Source organism: Eupeodes corollae, chromosome 2, assembly GCF_945859685.1.
Source record: "Eupeodes corollae chromosome 2, idEupCoro1.1, whole genome shotgun sequence".
Lineage (NCBI taxonomy): Eukaryota > Metazoa > Arthropoda > Insecta > Diptera > Syrphidae > Eupeodes > Eupeodes corollae.
This window is the reverse complement of record NC_079148.1, coordinates 84,554,008-84,574,809: the sequence shown is the minus strand read 5'-3', so window position 1 is coordinate 84,574,809 and position 20,802 is coordinate 84,554,008. Positions and strand designations below refer to the sequence as shown.

At 31.0% G+C, this 20,802-nt stretch overlaps 2 protein-coding genes and 1 long non-coding RNA gene across 10 annotated transcripts; all 3 read left to right on the top strand.

Annotated features, from left to right (window-relative positions):
• The first annotated feature begins 1,186 nt into the window (after window positions 1-1,186).
• LOC129944313 (putative gustatory receptor 39b) lies at window positions 1,187-8,970 on the top strand. Of its 8 annotated transcripts, none has more exons than XR_008781417.1 (5): window positions 1,187-1,591; window positions 1,643-1,752; window positions 1,812-1,971; window positions 2,046-2,110; window positions 8,628-8,767. XR_008781417.1 is itself a non-coding variant. In XM_056053661.1 (4 exons), exons 1-4 carry the CDS (start codon window positions 1,309-1,311, stop codon window positions 8,630-8,632), a joined length of 558 nt encoding a protein of 185 aa, XP_055909636.1. In that variant the 5' UTR covers window positions 1,187-1,308; the 3' UTR covers window positions 8,633-8,768. The 8 variants fall into 8 exon arrangements, 4 of the variants coding, with proteins under 4 accessions (XP_055909636.1, XP_055909635.1, XP_055909634.1 ...); XR_008781415.1 differs by having other exon boundaries at window positions 2,037-2,110; XR_008781418.1 differs by lacking the exon at window positions 8,628-8,767 and adding an exon at window positions 8,407-8,539.
• Window positions 8,971-9,103: 133 nt separating this feature from the next.
• Window positions 9,104-10,578, top strand: LOC129944314 (putative gustatory receptor 39b). The gene is made up of 2 exons (XM_056053662.1): window positions 9,104-10,357; window positions 10,411-10,578. Exons 1-2 carry the CDS (start codon window positions 9,467-9,469, stop codon window positions 10,576-10,578), a joined length of 1,059 nt encoding a protein of 352 aa, XP_055909637.1. The 5' UTR covers window positions 9,104-9,466.
• An 8,642-nt stretch (window positions 10,579-19,220) lies between these two features.
• On the top strand, window positions 19,221-20,107 carry LOC129947978 (uncharacterized). Its single transcript, XR_008781805.1, has 2 exons — window positions 19,221-19,794; window positions 19,859-20,107. It is a non-coding gene; the product is annotated as an uncharacterized LOC129947978 (long non-coding RNA).
• The last annotated feature ends 695 nt before the right edge of the window (window positions 20,108-20,802 follow it).

The window sequence follows — 20,802 nt, the reverse complement described above, 5'->3', positions numbered from 1 at the left end:
TCAAAATACACCAAGTCAATTGTTATTTGGTATTAACCAAAGGGGAGTAGTAATCGACAAATTAACAGAATTTCTTGATGATAAACAATTAAGTCAACTGGAAAGAAATCTTGAATTGTCAAGAGAAAAGGCTTCAGAAGCAATCACTAAGATTCAGGAATATAATATTAAATATTTTAATGAGCATAATAACCCGGCACGTATATACGATGAGGGTGATTATGTAGTAATAAAAAATGTAGATACAACAACCGGTGTAAATAAGAAATTGGTTCCAAAGTTCAGAGGCCCATACGTTGTTTACAAAATTCTACCTAATGATAGATACGTAATACGCGATATCGAAGGTTGTCAAATCACACAGCTGCCATATGATGGCATTGTCGAGTCTCGAAATATTCGACTTTGGAAGAATCGAGACTCTGAAGGTTCGGTTGATTAAGGGCGACACCTACCATCTCATGATTATAACTTAAGACTTGTTTGTTTAATTTAATCGTGGGCGATCAAATTGTCAGATTGGCCGAGTTGTAGTATAAAATTAAGGCAACTATCATTAATAATGTGTAATTCCCCTTATGTTTAGGTTTCAGAGTTTCGTAGCTAGATGTCGCACGCTGAGCGCGAAACTCTGAAACCTGAGACATAGAAGCGAGACAAAAGGTTGTTTGGCTCGCTCTCATAAAAATTTGTATTCTAACGTCTTTTTTTCGATTCAACGGACGCGCCCAAGCCAGTCGAATTAGATTTGTAGTCTTTAAATAAGAGTTATATTTTAATAAAGAAATTATATACCACAGTAAAGAAAATTTGATTGATAATAAAATTCAAATTAGTATCATATATATATAAAATTATTCCAGGAAACATATTCTCTCTCAATTTTCCGATTTCCATTAAATGGATGCACATGAAATTTATTTTTTGTTTTGTTTATTAACAAGGACACCAATAACTTTTTTAAACAAATATAGCTTCGACCGCATTTTCTCAATTGTTGGTTTCAAAACAAAACACAATAATGATAAACACAAACAAAATAAAACAGTGTCAAAGTCAAAGTTCATTCGCAACGAATTAAAAACTCTCATACGAAAGAAATGTTAAAATCTACGAATGTGAATAGTGCTTTAGATCTGAGAAATATAAACTGGCCAATTATCAAATCGAACATTCCTTATTTGACATTACCCTGTTTGATAGTGAGTGGCGTGCGGCTACCAGCTTGGAATTGATTGTTTTTATTTTTGTTTTGAACGGTTATTAAAATTGAGATAAACCAATTGTCCTGAGTTCCTTTTTTTAACAATGGAAAAACTACAAATAGCATTGTCAGAATTAAAACTTAATTGTAAATGCATCTCTCCTGAAATTCAAGAAACCGAGTGTTTGAGCATTAAGGTTTCAAAATCTATAGAAACTTATCAAGCAAGTATTGTTGAGATACAGAAAAAGACTCAGGAGATTTCGAATTTAAAGCAAGAAGAACAAGATTTGATTACAAAAATTAAAGGCCAAGAAAACGAATTTCATCTTAGTATGGATAAATTAGAAAACTTATACAATGAATATGAAGGACTGTCGGGATTTGGTATGTGGCCCAATAAAATATCAGTTACTATTATTAATTTTTTTTTTTCAGATGAATACAAATTTGGATTCTTTAAAAATATTGATTTCCAAAACCAATTAAAAGTATTTGGAATAACTGTTGACACTGAATTCGTAGAACCAGCTCTTGTTCAAATCAAAGTAGATTTACAATTTTTTCAATTTGTCTACATCTTCTAACTTTGTTTCTTTCGTTACAGATCTTATTTTCGGAAGATAAATTCGTTGTTTTAAACTACAATTTTATTGAAAATAGTTTTGATTTACAGAGATTTGAACCAAAGCACGATCGTTTCGACAAAATGCGAATATTTCTATTGGAGTCTAGAGATATTGGAGGATTTTTGTATAGTGTAAGAAGTATGTTCAGATCCAGAGATTTGTTTAAATAAAAAGTTTTCCCAATATATCTAATCATTTTTAAGTTGGCACAGGCAGGAGCTGATTGAACCCAAGACCTCTAGTGTGACAGTCCTACGCGCTTACCATCATGCCACGGGTACTACCACTTACATTATTATTTTATTTTTATAAAGGTGCAAATGCATCATATAAATTAGGAAAGTCCCTTTTTGTTTGGGAATAAAGCTATTGATTATAAGAAGTAGGATTATACCAAGAGCGGAGCGCGACTTTTTGACGTAAAAGAAAACAAATAGGTAGACTTAGTAATGTTAATAATAAAAAGATTTGTCTGTCGGCACGTAGTAACCACCACTCGCTGATTTCATATATGGTTTCAAATGGTCATTGGGCCTGCAGAAGTCGCGCCCAAAAACGCGTTTTATTTGAAGTTCTTGAACTATAAATTGTACTCATTGGTAAATTCGAATATGTACGTGATAGACTTGTTGGTGGCCGCATTCCCTACTAATTTTAATAATTTATTCAATTTCCTCAAAAACTAAAATGTTTATTGTTATAAATTAACTTGACCGTTTTTTTCTTAAAGCTCACAATCTCAGTGCCAGCAAATTCTAAAAAACCTTGTTTATACTTATATAAATGTAGGATCAAATCATATTGAAAATACAAACGGTTTGTCAAGCATTTGTACACGATTTGGACTTAATTTAGAATTTAAAACTACGTGCCAGGTTTCATGTATTTTATTTTTCTCCAAATCATTACGTAGCTACAATTTTTGAAAATATGAAAGTGGAAACGCAAATCATAAAAGCAAATTTAACTTCATTTTAACTACATATTAAGTTTAATTGATTTGTCTCAAAAAAAAAATTGACGGATTTTAGGTATTCATTGATTCTTTATTGGAATCGATGACTTAGCTGCCTAAATTTGATAATAGTATTTTGTAGAGATATCTAAAACAAGCAATTCTTAATATAGGAGGGGGTCTAAACTTAAATTTTACATTTTTTAATCAAAATTGTGTGTTTGTTTGTTTGTGTGATTGATTGTGTGATTTCAAGTGACTTGAATTCGACAAGAGGAAATCTTAAAAAAAAAGAGGCTGGGATGCGACCCACACTGATAACTTCCCATCCAGTCTGTCGATTTGTCTTGCTTAAAAGTTTGTCTATATGTACTAGTATCAATTTTACAAAATTTGCGTTTTTTTTTTATTTTTTATGAAAAAACGGACTGTTGGATTTTTATATAAAAATGATTGAATATTGAAAACAATATTTTCTGTAAAATAAATAAGTTTGAAGTCAATATCTAAAATTTTTGAAAAGATATTTGAGTCGAAAATCAATTTTTACCAACTTTTGTTAAATTTGTGTAGGTTTTTAATTTTTTGTACAAAAACTATCAAAACTATCGTTTTTTTTTTTCAAAATTTTACTGAATGTTAACAACAATATTTTTTGAAAGATAAAAGTAAATTAAAGCCAATATCTCAAAGTTTTGAAACGATATTTGAGTCGAAAATCAATTTTTAAAAACTTTTATGCATTTTTTTAGGTTTTTTATTTTTTGTAAAAAAACTGTCAATTCGATTTTTCTCAAAATTTTACCGAATGTTGAAAACAATATTTATTATAAGATAAAATTAGTTTGAAGCCAATATTTCAAAGTTTTGAACAGATATTTTAGTCGAAAATCAATTTTTACCAACTCTTAATTTTTTTTTTCGGTTTTTAATTTTTTGTAAAAATACTGTCAATTCGATTTTATTCAAAATTTTACTGAATGATGACAACAATATTTTTTGAAAGATAAAAGTAAATTAAAGCCAATATCTCAAAGTTTTGAAAAGATATATGAGTCGATATTCAATTTTTACCAACTTTTGTTATTTTTTTTTTCGGTTTTTAATTTTTTGTAAAAAAAACTATCAATTAGATTTTTTTTCAAAATCTTATTGCACGTTCAAAACAATAGTTTTTGAAAGATAAAAGTGAATATAAGCCAATATCTCAAAGTTTTGAAAAGATATTTGAGTCGAAAATGAATTTTTACCAACTTTTAATTTTTTTTTTAGGTTTTTATTTTTTGTAAAAAAACTGTCAATTCGACTTTTTTCAAAATTTTATCGAATGTTGAAAACAATATTTGTTATAAGATAAAATAAGTTTTAAGCTTAAATTTCAAGTTTTTGAAAAGATAATTGAATCGATATTCAATTTTTACCAACTTTGAGTAATGTTTTCTTTAGATTTTTATTTTTTATAAAAAAAACTGTCAATTCGATTTTTTTCAAAATTTTATCAGATTTCAAAAACATTATTTTCCGTTGCTCAAAATTGTTTTGGAGATGAAATTATATTTTAGTCGTTAAATTTTGGAGGTGACACATTTTTTTTTTCAGTTTTTTTTGATTTATAAAAAAAACCGTTAGATATATTTTTTTCAAAAAATATACTTCTTTGAGATCACGTTACAGTTTATTATATAAAATTTAATTTAAATCTCTAACGTTTTTGGTTCGTAAGATATTTAGGGTTAACCAAAATGTTCACCTTTTTTTTAAACTGCTATGGTAAAAAAACCACCCACGCAATTTTCTTGAGAGCCCTTTCTGCATCTTTCTGCCTTATTATCTGTACAACAAAATTCATTTGGAGTCGATATCTCTTCTTGTTCTTGAGCTATGGACAACGAAAAAAACGTCGCGAACGTACGTACACAGGCACGCACAGACATCTTTCTAAAAATCTTTTATTTCGACTCTATTGACCTTGAAACATCGAGAAATGTCAAAATTTTCAATTTGAAAAATCGGACCCATTACAATAACTTCCTATGGGAAGTTAAAAAAGTTAATTTTGTAATACATTTGTATTTAAAGAAACGAACACAGCATTTTAAATGATTTTTCAGCACACCAACTGTCATTTTCAAGACAATGCAAATAATAAACACTATTTAATATTTATTATATTAAAAATAAAAAAATTAGAAATTATACAAATTTTGACGATCAACAGAATTGTTTATTGACTAATGCAATATACACATGAATGTCAGCTGATTTATTTTCGAAATTTTAGGAACCTAGCTGATTAAATTTGGGATGTGAAATAGTTTGTTCTTAATTTGTTACTCATGGAGAATTAGAAATATAGTAAGAACGTTTAAAAATCACTTGAAAACTTTACAGGTCGAGGATTGAGAACGGATCTCCAGTTTTTTGTTATATTGGAAAATTTACTAAAACCTTATAAAACATAACCCCTATCGAGGTAACCGATCGTAGAGGAATTATCTGCACCATTTTATCCGTTCCAATTCACACATCGGAGAAAGCTCTGAAACAAATTTGACGGTATGAGTTTACAAATATTTGTTCCCTTATTCGGTCATCAAGAATCGCTTATATCGATGTGAATGCTTGAACATATTTAAAGATGAACATCAGTAGATGGTTTCATAGTGTGTTACATAAATTTGTCAGTGGTCTGTGCTTTTTTTAAAAATATATATAATATTGTCCGGCATCGGCTCTCTTATCGAAAATGTTAGCATTCGGTTGTCATGAATTCCTCCTTCATTGGATTAGTTATTACATTTCAAATTTTTCAATACAAGCATTTATAAATGCAAGAGCTCAAAATAGTTTGATATATGTATAAAGGATTTAAACTTTTCAATGATTTACCAAATAATGTTAAAAAATTAACTAATAAGTTCGAATTTAAAAAAGAAATAATAAGTTTTGTTAAACAATATATTTAAATGTTAAATAATCTATTAAAATGCCAATGCCATTTTAAATAGCATATATCTTTTATATGTACCTATTTATCAAAAATTTATTGTAATTATTAATAGCAAATTTAGCTCAATAAATTGAGAGAAATCTCTCTCTCTCTCTCTCTGTTTCTTTGAGTTGTATTGCATGGATTCAAGTCTGAAAACCACAAAATAAACGCTGGTGTACCCAGGGCTCGGTTCAATCTCCAACACTCTATTTAATTTTTATTAATGATCTCTTGTCTGCAACTTCTAATCTAATGCATTGTTTCGCTGACGATAGTACTCTTAGCTTTTCATATTTGTTTTCAGATTTACATCCCTCTCCTTCGGATGAGGAACAGCAACGGCATAATACGATAAGCTCATAAAACAGCGTAGAATTTAATGCTGTGAAAACAAAATGCTGTCTTGTATCGTTAAAGCGAGATATACTCCCCCTGCCATTATTCATAGATGGCACTTGCATCGAAGAGACTGAACATCTCCACCTTTTGTGAAACGATCACATACGCGATGTCGCCAAAAATGCCGCAAGATGTTTGGATTTTCTAAGGCGATGCAAGAAGTGTTTTATCCCTTCTGACCTGTCTATAGTTTATAAAGCCTATATTCGTCCAAACTTGAGAACGATTCCCATATTTGGGCAGGTGCTCCTATAACCCACTTGAGTCTCTTGGACAGAATTCAAAAGAGAGAAAATGATTGGTGATCATTGTCTTACTGAAACGTTTGCATCTCTCAAGCACCGTCGTAAGTTTTCATGTCTCTCATTATTTAATCGCTACTTTCCCTCGAACAGTTCAACCGTAATACACGTTCTTTCAGGAAAGCTCATCAGTTTACCCTTTATCCCAATTTCAGTCGTACTGTAAAGTACAAAGATTCTTTTTCTAGACGCACTACACGAATGTGAAATGGTTTACCATTTTAGAGTCAATATTTCCCACTCATTATGTCACAATGTGCAACGGTATCTCCTTTCAAATCCTATCCTCCCTTCCTAATTACTCACACTGTGTATAATCATTATATGGTTATTCATATCCCCAAGAGTGCGCGTACAATAAAAAATCTGTTTTTACCAATTTTTTGTAGCATATTTTCTTGATTCTTATTTTTTCTGTATTCCTTACTTCTCGCTAGATATTCGAAAATCAATTTTAAGTAACTCTCTTTAGTATTTTTTTAGGCAAAAAATATGTTTGTTAAAACAAACAGCCACTTCGATTTTTTCAGAAAAAAACTTTCATTAACGTTATTCTCTAATGCATACAATTATTTTAGATATTATATTATTTTTTGTTCGCAAAATATTATAAGTTACAAATATTTTCTTGCAGTATTTTTGATCTATAAAAAACCGTTGATTGAATGTTTGTTGAATTTATACCAATTTGATTTAATTTATTTATTGCCAACAACAGTGAGAGAGATGTAACGTACGGTCGTTCAACGTACGTACATACACACGCATACACAGACATCTCTGAAAACCTCTTATTTAGGTTCTAGGGACTTTGAAACGTCGAGAATTGTTAAAATTTTCAATTCGATAAACACTCTTATTTCCTATTCAGTCCACATTCATAGGACATACCATTTTATAGACGAAATAGGAATTCTTTTATTTGATATCTACACCTACATGTATGGTGTAAAATGTGTGTACAAATGGTTCTTTGCCAAGTAGTTATTTTAATATAATTTTTTTATAAAAGAAGATATAATCTTTAATCTTAACTCAAAGCTGATATTTACTCGTAATAGCATTCGTATTTAATATCATTAGGAAGTCAGAAATAGTTTCTTGCAATATAAGGCTGATATATTTGAATCATCCTTTGGTTTTTTGTAATTGATGTTTAATTTTATTACAATTTAGTTGAGTGTCATGTTTCCACAGAACAAGTTCATTTTACTCTGCAAGTTGTTCTGTTTAGCTCCAATATCAAATAGTTCAAATGTTCAACGTATTTTAAGTGCTTATTGTTTAATTACAGTAATTTGTTTAATTGTAGTAACCGCGTTTAGTTTTTCAATAGACATCTTTGGTGAAGGATTTGTTGTATCTAGTTTAGCAACATCAGCGGTATTCGTTTCAGGAATCGTTGGGCATATCACTGTTGTCTTAGAGTCATTGTTGAAAAAAAAGGAACATGAATATTTCTTTGCCAAACTTTATGAGCTCGAATACATTTTTCGATTTAAACTGGGGCATAGGATTCAAGTTCGGAGCGATCGAAAACATATTTTAAGAAAATATTCCAAATTGTCAGTTGTTATTATCATTTGTTTTGGGGCTTATATAACCATCATCTCTACTCATGATTATCTTGGGTACTTTTGGCTTGCAAGTGTTTCAGTAGTTGTTAACAGGATGAGATTAATACAAGCCTGCGTCTATGTTGACTTTATTAATTTTCGATTTGACAGTATGAATTTGCTTTTAAAACAAGTTTCAAACAGCATCGTCCAACACAATCTGAGAATTCCTGACATAGATTATGAAATAATAGACAACACGGAAAGAATATTTGTATTGAAAACTATCTACACTAGACTGAATAAATTAGTGCTTTGTTTGAATGAAGCTTTTGGTTGGTCAATTGTAACATTAACCGTTTATTATAGCTTGGACATAACGTGCAATTTGTACTGGTTATTTTTGGGATTTGAAGACATTTTAGACAACTTCCATATCTACGAATGTTGCGTTACAATATTCCCGATAGCACTTTTACTCTTTGCCTTAAGCCATACTTGCTGTAAGTGCGAGAAAAAGGTTGTTTAATAATTACTTGAAATCAAATTAAACATATCGATTTTACTATTGTAAGATTTTATGTTTTCAGGGTGATGTTGCTAGGCAACTTGTTCAACAAATATTGGTCTCTTCAACTTTCGATCACACCAACTATTTATTGGATGCATTTTTGCTTCAAATTAATAATCAGCCTATTGTGTTTCATGCTAAACATTTTTTTAATGTAAACGCAAAACTTTTGCCAAACGTAAATAATTATTAACAATGTTTATATTTATGTATATTTTTTATTTAATTTAACGAGTTGTTACAGATTTTATCATCAATGCTGGCGTTCTTGGTTATATTGATACAATTTCAGTTGACCAAAAATGAACTATAATTTGTGTTTTGTCCACTGATTTTTGATAATAAAAACAAATCTCAATAAATCTGCATATTTTTCTTAAAAAATAACGTAAGTATTTTTTTTATTAGAGTAAGAGCTAATTCTGTTTTTTTTTTTTACAAAATACGTCCTTACATCACACCAGCTAAATAATCAAATTTCAGCAGGTACACATGTATATCAATTAACGTCATATACAATCAGAGATAATTTCAATTGATTAATAAAGAATTAATGTATGTACATACATATGTATGCATGTATGTAATAAATTATATTGCTTCAAAACACATTTTTAGGTTATATAATGTTTGTGAAAAGGAAGTAATTCAAAGAAAAATATTGTGGGTGGATTTTGACAATAATTGTTATTTACCTCCTATCTTTTATTAAGTATACATAAATCAAATTTAAAACGACATGCTTGCTATTCTATTATTGAAATGATATCGACAGCGCGATATATGAAGAAAAATCATAGTTCTGCAATAACTTAGTACCTAACGGTTATTTAAGAACCTGAAGGTTAGTTTGTTAAAATGTTTTCTCACAGCAAGTTGAAGTTGATTTTGAAGATACTTGCTTTGGCTCCCAGCTCACAGAAAGAGAGTACACAAAGGGTTCTTAATTCGTTTTCGTTAATAACAATTATAAGCGTTGTTTTAAGTGCCATTTTTGGATTTACTCTTGATGTGTTTGGTGACGGATATATTGTATCAAGCCTTGCCACTTCGGTAGTATTTATTGGCCTGATAGTTGGGCACCTTGCCGCTGTACTTGAGTCGTTGGTAAAACGAGAAAAGCATGATGAATTTTTTGAAAAGCTTTATGAGTTGGATGATTTCTTTCGAGTTAAAGTTGGGTATACAATTCCTGTTGCAAGTCAATCCAAGAAACTTAATGGAAAGTATTCTATAATTACTTTAGTCGTATTTGTGAGTCTGTTAATCTATATTGGCTCAATTCTCACTCATACGTATGAGGGCTTTTTCTGGCATGGAAGCATTTCCGTGATTGTTTCACGAATCAGGTGTATTCAAGCAAGTGTATATGTTGATTTATTCAATCTTCGTTTCCGACACCTCAACAAAGTTTTGAAGCAATTGGCTAGTAGTCTATTGAAACCAAGCAATCAAATACTGGATATTAATTTGTGTGATATTGACAATCCAAAAAGGATTATTGTAATAAAATCGATTTACAGAAAGTTGTACGATTTAGTTACCTATCTAAATGACGCTTTCGGGTGGTCAATTTTAACGTTCACTGTCTACTTTTGCTTGGATTTTACTTGCAACTGTTATTGGCTTATTTTGGCATGGGATGATTACTTACCATCATATCACAACCATGAGTGTTTCTTCACTGTCTGCCCCATTGTATTGCTGATGACTTCTTATTGTTACATTTGTTCCGAGTGCATGCGAATGGTATAATATTTAAACCTAATTTTGATATTTATATTTTCAATCAATACTTCCAGAGTGATAATACAAAGCTGTTGGTTCAAAAGATGCTGGTTACAAGTAATAATGATCACACAAACGACTTATTGAATGCTTTTTTAATGCAAATTAACAATCAGCCAATTTTTATCCATGCCAAGATGTTTTTTCGAGTAAATTTGAAATTGTTGACGAGTGTTAGTTAAAGTTTTTGGATGCTTTAAAAAATCTATTGAAATATAACTCATTAAAATATTTTCATTTTAGATCTCTACATCAGTTCTTGGATATTTAGTTATTTTAATACAATTCCGATTTACAGAAAATGAACTTTGATGGATAGGTACTTATACACTTTTCTGATAAAATATTGTTTTTAATCTGTATACCTATTTTATTAATATTCCATGCACGTTACTTAAAAATAAAGAATTTTTTAAAAAAAATCTATTTTGTTTGCAGTATAGACAGTTGCAGAAAATTATGCGAATCTGCAGGTGTACTGCATTGAATTTATAATTTTCGTATAAATACAATATAATATAAAACTAAATTGAAAAATTAACCTTACAAGTGTCAATGCCTAAATTGGAAAGGTATAAGCCTAATATGTGAGGTATCATGATTAAATGGTAGTAATTTGGACAGAATGGAAGTGTTTCTTGTGTGGAGAATTATTAACATTAATTGCTTCTGTACGACTTTTCGATTCATATATGTACATATATTGTAGTCCAGACCATTTTACTTTTTTCGGTTTTAATCTTCCACATAAGTTTGATATCGGAGGGCATTTTAATTAGCATGTCTCGGAATTTAGCAACAAAAAAAGTCTCAAAAATTGATATCTTATTAGAACATAGGTATAGCCCATTTGATTCTAGTACACGACAACTTACCAATGGAATTCGTAGATAGTGTGAGGTTTAGTTGCAAATACTGAGGCAATCAAAATTATTAACGAATAGCTAATCAAGAAAAAAATCCCTTTAAAAACAAAAGAGTCCCTTTTAAAGTGAAGGGAATTTTTTTAGCTATTATCTTTTTGGCAACACTGGTTTAAAAAGCTGAAGCAAGTTTCGTGTTTTGTTTTACTGTCAAAAATCTTCAGTTTGGTCTATAATTGAACCATGAATCGTCTTACAAACAAACAATGCTTGCAAATTATTGAATTAAAATATTGAAAATTGGACTAAGCGAATGGACCACTTGAGGCGCAGTCAACATTTGCATGAAATAATCTTCAAAAATTAAATTCTTTAGACCGTACTATTGATTCAAATAAGGATTTCATGCATTTTTCTCAATTGTATGTGTTTTTTTTTTAACTTTCCTATAGCTTTTAAAAATTTACCCTTTATAAATATATACATATACATATAAAACGGACAAACTAAAGGAATTATATCAAACTAAATTTTTAGTATTAAAATGATAAAATATATTTTTTTTTAATTTACGAGTAATATCAAATATAAAGACAATTTTCAGGAACACCCTATTGAATTGAAAAACAAATATACTAAAAAATATATTATATTCACTACCTACCGTAAAAAATACTCTTGCAGTACTTTTTTGTGTTGTTATTGTTTCTCTTATACTTTTTGTATTTTTTGCAAAGCATCACCGTAAAAGCTTTCCTCTTCAAGTTTAGTATACATACACACATAGGTATAATGTCAAAACGTTTTTGCTACTGTCTCCCTCGATCTCCTACTACATTTGCATATGTTTTTCTCTATTTCTACACCTTAAGGTTCATGTTTGAACAAGCGTCAGTTGTGGAAGAATTAAAGAGAAATAGGCATTGGTACACTTAAAGGTGACGTGGTTGACAATATCGATGGCAACGTCTTAAATCGTAAATTTGTTTCGTTACCATCCATACCCGTTTCCATCAACGTTGAAAACTCAAACGATGTAAGACTGGGCGAGAGGGCCATAACCTCAACATTAAGTTTTGGTTTCACCACCATAAACGACTCAAATATAGTAGAGAGCCTTTTATCATCCCATATTTTTAAAAGTTATTTTGCCGATTCTCTTAGGTACATTTTTACAACAAGTGAATATCCTCCTCAATGGAAACTTGCAAAAGTCATCCCTATCCCAAAAAATTCACAAATGGATGATTTTAGGCCCATATCCATTTTGTCTTACATCTCAAAAGTTTTTGAAAAATTGGTACAAAGACAAATGAATGCGTATTTAAGTCGTACGACTTAACCAATCTGGTTTCCGTAAGAGGCATAGCTGTATTACCTCGCTCATAAATGTGACAGAAGATTTGCGACAATCGATGGATGAAGACAAAATCTCGTTTCTAGTTTTACTAGACTTTTCCAATGCATTCGATTCCGTAGACTTCTCTGTTCTGTGCAACAAACTTCAAAATGAGTTTAGTTTCTCATCCAATGCTGTAGATTTAATCAAATCTTACTTGAGTGAAAGAAAACAAGCAGTTGATATAAATAACAATTTATCTGAGTTTTTGTCAACTACTAGGGGAGTTCCACAAGGGTGAATTTTGGGTCCACTCTTGTTTTCATTGTACATTAACGCACTTCCTAGTATTGTAAAGTACTGTAAAATCTGTATGTACGCCGACAATGTGCAGTTGTACCTAAGTTAAAGAGTCGGTCTCATTGAACATCATGTTGTAGCTTATATAAACTAAGATCTGGAGAGTATTTCACGTTGGTCTCAATCTCATGGTTTCCTATTAAACCCTTTGAAATCAAACTGTCTCATTATTTCACGGAAACCATTAGACTTATCCTACTTTCCATTGGTATTCCTTAACAATACTCCAATTATATACTCTGAGACAGCTAGAAATCTGGGTCTTGTTTTTAATCGCTGCTTGACGTGGGATAATCATATAAACTCAGTAATAGGAAAAAATAATGGTGCTTTACGTTCCCTTAAAGCCTCTCAATCTTTTACCCCTATCAAAACTCGAATCAGCGTTACCGCCAAAAAATAAATTTTCGTGCCTCGGTTTTTGAAAAAACGTGCCATTTATGCAATTTTCGTGCCATACGAAAATTAAACTCAAGTTGTTCTTTAAAAATAAATATTAATTGAATACTATTACTATTTAAAAAAAATCACTTCCTCGATTCGTGCATGAGTAGGTATTATTATTTAAAATATGTATAAATAATATAAAAATATAAGGACGTAATAAAGCTTTGTTATAATAAGTTAAATAAATATATTATATGAAGGTTAATATTTTGACAATTATTAGGCCTAATAATTTCATTTTATGACATTATAGCATTAATTGTTTTCTATGACAATATGTTTTCGTTGTTTGTTTTAATATTATTTAGCCTTAAAAACACTCGTTTTGCTGATGCACTTCCGTGAGGCAAACATAAATTTGGAAATATTAATTATATTTTTTAATTTATACAACTTAAGCCTAAACGTGTTTGAATCTTCAAGAAAAACGCGAGCCCAAACATTTTTCTTATAACCTCTTTCTCGCACTATAGTAGATGAGAAAATTCTGATATCAAAATATTGAAGTGTGGCAAAATACTTTTTATGTTTGAATTATTTTTTAAACGCATTTATAACATTAACATTAAATTATGTTTTCTTTCAAATTCTCGTAAAAGTTTTTTATAGAATATTTGACAATCTTTTAAAACATTGAATTTTTCGTTAGCTTCTAAAATCCCAAAAAACTATCATCTATTGGCTTACAGATTTCGGTTTCATAGCAAATATCATCTTTGTTTTTTGAAGAATTAACATAATCTTCTTTTAAAAAATTTTTTTAGGAAAAATTGGTGAAAAATAGTTATATCTGAAATTAATAAATTAATAAATAAGTTTGTCTGTAGAAGGTAGAACTTAATCCAAAAACTTGAAATATGATTTTATTATGTTATCATTTAGTAGGTCAGGAGTCTTTTTGACTTTTCACTGTTTTCTTCTTTTGCAGCAAGTAGAAAAAAATGAGAAAAAACCATCCAATTTTTTAACAAAAATTTAATGCCACAAATGAAAACCAGAGAGTTGAAATCATTTTTGGAATTTTGCTTTGTTTAATATTGAAATATTCTTTAAAAACTGCCATTTTACTTTGCCGTTTAGGACTGTTTTTAAAAAAACTATATACACATTTGGCTAATTCATGTATTTCTTTCGGAAGAGTAGAGCACGCATTTGAAATACGTATTTGCAACAAATGTGAAGTGCAACTGCTTGAGCAAATATTAAACTCCCCCTTTTTTACCAATTAAGTTTGATATGGGAATATTATAAGTTTCTAAAAAATTAAGTATGGTTCTTGATAAAGTGTTCTTTTAATGAATATTGACACTGCATTTGCACTATGATGTATGTAAAAAGATTGACATAATAAAACGTGCCATATTTAAACTTTTCGTGTCACCGTGCCACGAGAAAATTTCCGTGTCAAAATGGCACGATCGTGCCACATTGGCAACGCTGACTCGAATTATGCTGGTGAAAACATTAATAGTGCCAATTCTTATTTATGGGTGTGAAATATATAGTTCTTGCAGTTTTGAAAGCAAGCGTAAATTAAATGTAGCTTTCAACAGCGCAGTTCGTTATATCTATGGTTTACGAAGATATGAGCATGTTTCAGCGTTTTCAGTTAAGCTTTTCAACATGACATTTAACAGTTTAATGGAGCACTCTATTTTTGTTTTCTGACATTTTATTAACGAAATTAGAAATCATCTATCGTCTTTAAATGTTTGAGCATTAATTATGATTAAATTTAAAGTAATTAGTTTTCTTCTTATTTTTCTTTGTTTGTCTTTGTTATAGAATAAATTGAAACTACTTTGAATTATCTTTTATAGTACTAATAAAAATACTTATTTGTAATAATAGCTTTTCACTAGCTTATAAGATAATTGTATCTTACTGTTTAAGCAAACGTCGCAGATGTCGCTTCGATCGTTCTTCTTAATGAGAGTACTATAGTAAATATATATACAATGTCAGTTTTCAGTTTTTGTTCAGGTTTTATTTTTATCGATGATTAAGTCAGTTTTAAGCTTTAATTTTGCAGTCAGTTTGTTGATAGAGAACCAATGTACATTTTTGTCTTGAAAAAAGCATATTGAACATCAGTTTATTATAATTAATTCACTAATTTACAGTAATCACTACGAAATTCTGTAAATTTCATAATTAATTCAAACCTGTATCAATTGAATTAATCCAAGCATATTTATAGTTTGATTTAAGCTTGCAACTATTTTTCAATTCCATTTTTATTAACAAATATTAAATTTAAAATAAAGAGTTATAATAGAAAAATACCTCATCCATAAAATTCTTGATTGATGGAAGCATACATGTATTTGCTATCAAAAAAAATTATGCATCAAAGGAACACCAATATTAAAAAAAAACATCATAACTATTATAGCGAACTTGTTGAATAAATGCAGAGCAAATGAAATTGAAATTTTGACGTTTATCACAAAATGAAAACGTCAAAAAATCGTTCTGAACTCATGCATAACTCATTCAATAGATCATGTAATCGACATGATTGTTTATTGTTGACGTTAAGAACTTTCTTTTAGTGAATTCCCACAGTTTAACGCAAAAAAAAAATTTCATTAATTTCTTAAAAATTATAAGTAACCAAAGTTCAAGTTTAGTTGTTATTGTTTGAAGGGTATATTTAGTAAAAATGCTGCTTATAATGAAAACAAATTAATGAGTTTTACGTTTATGTTTTTGTTTTTCTTAATAAAATAAATATGACCGTAGATTACATTTTATAAATGCAGAACATAAAAGAAAATATAAATAAACAATAGTTTTCAGATATAAAGCATAGGTAAGTGCAGAAAAATATTTTTCAGAAAGCCAATAATGTTTTAGGTATGTTCTTTAATGAAATTTCCGCTTCGGATAACCTTAATAAACTTTTTAGAAAACAATTTGGCTTTAATAGCAACCAATTATTTTATAGCATATTTAATTGTTCACATTGCAAAATGTCTAAAAATCTTCATATGCGACAAAATTCGTAATTTTATGCGTAAACATGGAAGATAACATATACTGGAATAAAAAAAGTTACTTAAATCTATTTATTGCACTCATTTAGTTGGTATTGTGTGTAACCTTATTGCCTATTTCTATTCATTAAAGATGCTTTACACAAAGCAACTTATTTTTAAAACATGGTTCCCTCAAATCTGTATTCTAAAATCTAACTACAAACAAAATTCTAACTCTAACATAGTCCCTTAAAAAGAAATTTTCAGGAATATTTCTGCAACAAATAAAACTAAAATTTGGTCTTACAATTTTCGAACTGCTTAAATGATGAAAATACTAATCTAATTGAGGAATCTGAACTAGCTAAAGTTGGCAAAGGAACTTCACAAGTACGTTTCTCGTAGCATTGTCTATACAAAAAAATACGGAGATAGCCGCCTATTGTTTCCACCGCAAAAAAAAGCTCAAGTTATAGCTGAAAGAAGTGTCTGTTTTGTTGTTTTACAAAGTGTTGAGTTACACTTTTGTCCATTTCCAATTTTACTTAACCAGTTGCAGCGCATATTGAATAATTTAAGTAAACAAAATACAGCACTAATAAATCATTAAATATGTATTTGGTTAATTCTATTTTATTTAATATGCATTTACAACATTTATTTGGATTGAAATTAAAAAGCTATACAAATCTTCCAAATTAAGACCATGTCAGCACTTCAGATTCTGTTGGTTAGGAAACATTCAAAATGAAGCATTTAGATGGGCCTGAGGTCTGAAATTAAGCATTTTGATGGGCCTGAAGACTAAATGTGTGAATGGGTTTGGTTTTTGCATCATTTCATGGACACTTTCTCACATTTAGTCCTCAGTAGCTTATAGGCAAACCGAAATGTCAGTCTAACATTCATATCTTGTTGAATGAAGTATTTTTGATCATCACCACTCTACCCACAATTTGATGGCATGGTCGAACAATTTAACGGAACCCTGAAGGAACATCTTTCCAATTGATTGGAATTGACACATTCCACTGTTTTTGATGGTGTATCGAAGTGCAAGACATAGATCAACTGGCAATACACCATTGTTGCCTGGCAAGAGGAGGTGTGGAGGTGGGTGAAGTGGAAGGGTAGGATAAGGATGAGGTAGGAAAAAGAGTGTTGCGAGCCCCTGACTGCTAAAATTCCCTATATGATATCGATCGAGGTTAAAGAGCTGGCATGCTTGCGACGCTCGGCTAAGCTCGCCGCTATAGGGGGATCTTGCTCTCACCTCGAACAGAGCCAGCAACAAAAACATAAAACGTGCCTACAAAAATGACAACACAAATACCACCACCACACAATTATATACCCGCTTATTTAGTATCACTGGTCTTCACTCACTTGACTTGACCGCAGATGTCATGCGGCTCGTCCACGCCCTCCCTTCCGTGGGTCTGTTTAAACATCCTCATCGGACCACCCTGTGACTATATCCTTCTATTTAGTCATCAGCCCATGTCTCCTCTTGGTTCAGGCTCACCTCTTCCCACCCCCTGAAACTTTTACCTTACCACATCATGTCTTCAGGCCGACTCAAGAAAAGACATAAATTGGCGTGATGCACATTTGTTTATTAAATAAAAATTTAATAATGAAAAAAAAACAAATCTCTATTAATAAATACATTTAAAAAAAAATTAAATAAATGAAATAAATAATAAATTAAAACAAAGTAATAAATAAGCAAACGATAAGTTAATCAATAACACCAAGAAAACAAATATGAAAATTAAACGTCACTTGGATTCTAATTTAAAACTTTTTCAATTTTTCAAAACTTCAACTAAAATAGTAGTAGTACAGTAGTCGGGTTCGATCCCGTCGCCAAAAATTATTTATTACTTTTCGTTTGGGTGTACTACTTTTTTGGACTCCACTGTAAATTAAATTTTGCCTAAGACCAACTCGGTTCGCTCCCTAACAGCCCTACCCTAATCGAGCTCGGTTAAAGTAGCCTACTGTCGGAACTTTAATTCTGCCTCAACGGCAACGCGACGACGCGACAGTGTACGACTCGACCCAGTGTACCTCTTTTTACTTTTTTTGTTTTATGTACATTTTTTTTATAGTTGGACAACCTATTTAATTAATTTCTTCACATGAAATGAATCAATAACAAAACTACAAATAACTAATTACTAATCACGCCAAAAAATGATAAATCTTAAAATTATAAATGTCTGCTTCTTGCTGACTTCAAATATGTTTCTACTCCTGTACCTATGTAATATAGAAGACTTTTTCATAATATGTAAGATCGTATTTAATTTCTATTCTTACAGACTCCTGTACGGCCTCTTTGTTTGGCTTGACCGTTTTGACCGCTTCCTACCGATCAACGGTTATGCTATGGTGACTAGCCGTTGCCTTCTTCACCGAATCTCGGGCCTTTAAATTTCCCGAACTAAATTTTTCGATTTAGGTTTCTTTAAACGTATCTTCTGTTTTATCCTTTTATTCTCGAGATTCTACCATCCACAGCCTGGACCCTGTCCGTCGATTCGGAGCTCGAGTATGGATCTTTGGAAGCTAGTTATATAAATACCGCACTCATTTCTCTATTTAAACTAATATATACAAAAACTGGTGCGACTTACCGTCGTAACTTTTATTCTTTTGCTTCCGTTTTTATTTTACTTCCGTTCTATGTATAACTGGGCTACCGGATACTTCACCATTTGTTTGAATTTATATTCCATACCACTATATAATATGTTCTTATATAAACTTTACTTTTTTTAATTTCTTTTGATTTTATGCCACACGGTTAAAAGAGGCTGCACTTCTTCACTCTTACTTTCTTTTTGCCGTCGTCGTCAGTGGCTTCCAACTTGGCTACCGATTCGGAAAAGCTTTTAATTTTTCCCAGTTTTCTTTTCTTTTCTCACCCTACTCTAAACTCCTGGAGAAAGCTGGCTCCTTTCTCCGAACTACTCTCCTAATTCTCTCTGAGCTAAAAAATAATCGTTTCCCTTTTTGGCCTCATGCCAGCCTTGACTTTTCGCCTCAACTTCTCCTGTGGTGAATCTAGCCCTTCGCGCATTCCAGAATGGACTTCCAATAGAACCCACTTCTGTCCTGTCAGTTTCGTATCCCCCACCTGCAGCTTGTCGTCGTTTGTTGTTATTTATTTGAGTTAAATTTTTCGTTCGCCTTCTCGTCTCCAGTATCGTTTAACGTGGATTTTCGTCTTAAAGGTTATTTGTTTGAAGTTTTATCGTATCTGTTCTTTGGTGTTCTGTCGATTTGTCTGTTTGTTCCTTTCAGGATATTTTATTTGGTAGCTGGGATATTTGCTATCATCATTCCTTTCGCTGTGGATTGTGACAGCTTGTTGATGTCGGGCACCGGGTGTTCCAGAACGTATTTATTTCATAATATTCTGTTAATGTTATTATTGTTATAATTTATTTTTATTTTTGTGTAGCACTGCCTATACCCGAGATCGCAACAAAACACCTTGGGGCGGAGTAGTTTAGCTCGATGCGGGACAGGTGGCAACGATCTCGGCTTCGGACGTGGGGAAGAAATCCACCCATATAGCCGGGCAATAGGTCGTATGCCTTATCCTTGACCTAGTCAACAACTTTTGGAATCGCTCACGATTTTCCGACTCCTAGACAACTGTATCCACCGGAATCAAATATCTTGCTCAATTATATATAATATATTTGTTTGTCCGTTTTTGTTTTTTCTATAGAACATAGGTAGGTACAGACTATCAAGACACGATAAAAATTCATCTTACGAAGACACTGTAATAAATAATAACACTCAAGCAAAGACGAAGGTAAGTAGAATAACAAGTTAAATCTAATATTGCACGAAGTGAGGTTGGTTTTACATGATGATCAGGTAACTAAGCTAATATTGCACTAGGGAAGGTTGATTTTATATGATAATCAGGTAACATTGTGAGATATAACGACGGTTAGCCAAGCTAATATTGCACTAGAGGTTCATAGCCATAACTACATCTTAAAGCAGGTACTCGTATCACAGATTTATTGTTTTAGGTCTTTCGTGTGGAAAACTCCTATCCTTTTCCTAGACAAGTTTTCAATTTCATACATATTTTTCCCTACGCTTTGAACTATCCGGCATTTTATAAATTTCGGGCAAAGTTTTGCCGATAGATACTTAGATGAATCGCTTAGTACGAAATTCCATCGATACACTTCCTGCCCGGGTGAAAAATGGACATTCCGGGTTCGAGTGTTATACGATTTAGCTGCCTTTTCATTTGCTTTACTCAGATTAAGTCTTATTCGTTCTCTAATGCATTGGAGACGTTGCTGATGCGGTATTATATGCATTTTTCCGTCGTTTAAAGCGTTTAGCTGTCGGCTTAACTCATAATGGTTTCCATGG

Coding starts and splice junctions, on each gene's coding strand:
- LOC129944314 (XM_056053662.1), top strand. CDS start 9,467: ATGTTTTCTCACAGCAAGTTGAAGTTGATTTTGAAGATACTTGCTTTG. Junction 10,358..10,410: donor GTTCCGAGTGCATGCGAATG/GTATAATATTTA, acceptor CAATACTTCCAG/AGTGATAATACAAAGCTGTT.
- LOC129944313 (XM_056053658.1), top strand. CDS start 7,667: ATGTTTCCACAGAACAAGTTCATTTTACTCTGCAAGTTGTTCTGTTTA. Junction 8,558..8,627: donor GCTGTAAGTGCGAGAAAAAG/GTTGTTTAATAA, acceptor TTATGTTTTCAG/GGTGATGTTGCTAGGCAACT. Junction 8,787..8,852: donor ACGCAAAACTTTTGCCAAAC/GTAAATAATTAT, acceptor GAGTTGTTACAG/ATTTTATCATCAATGCTGGC.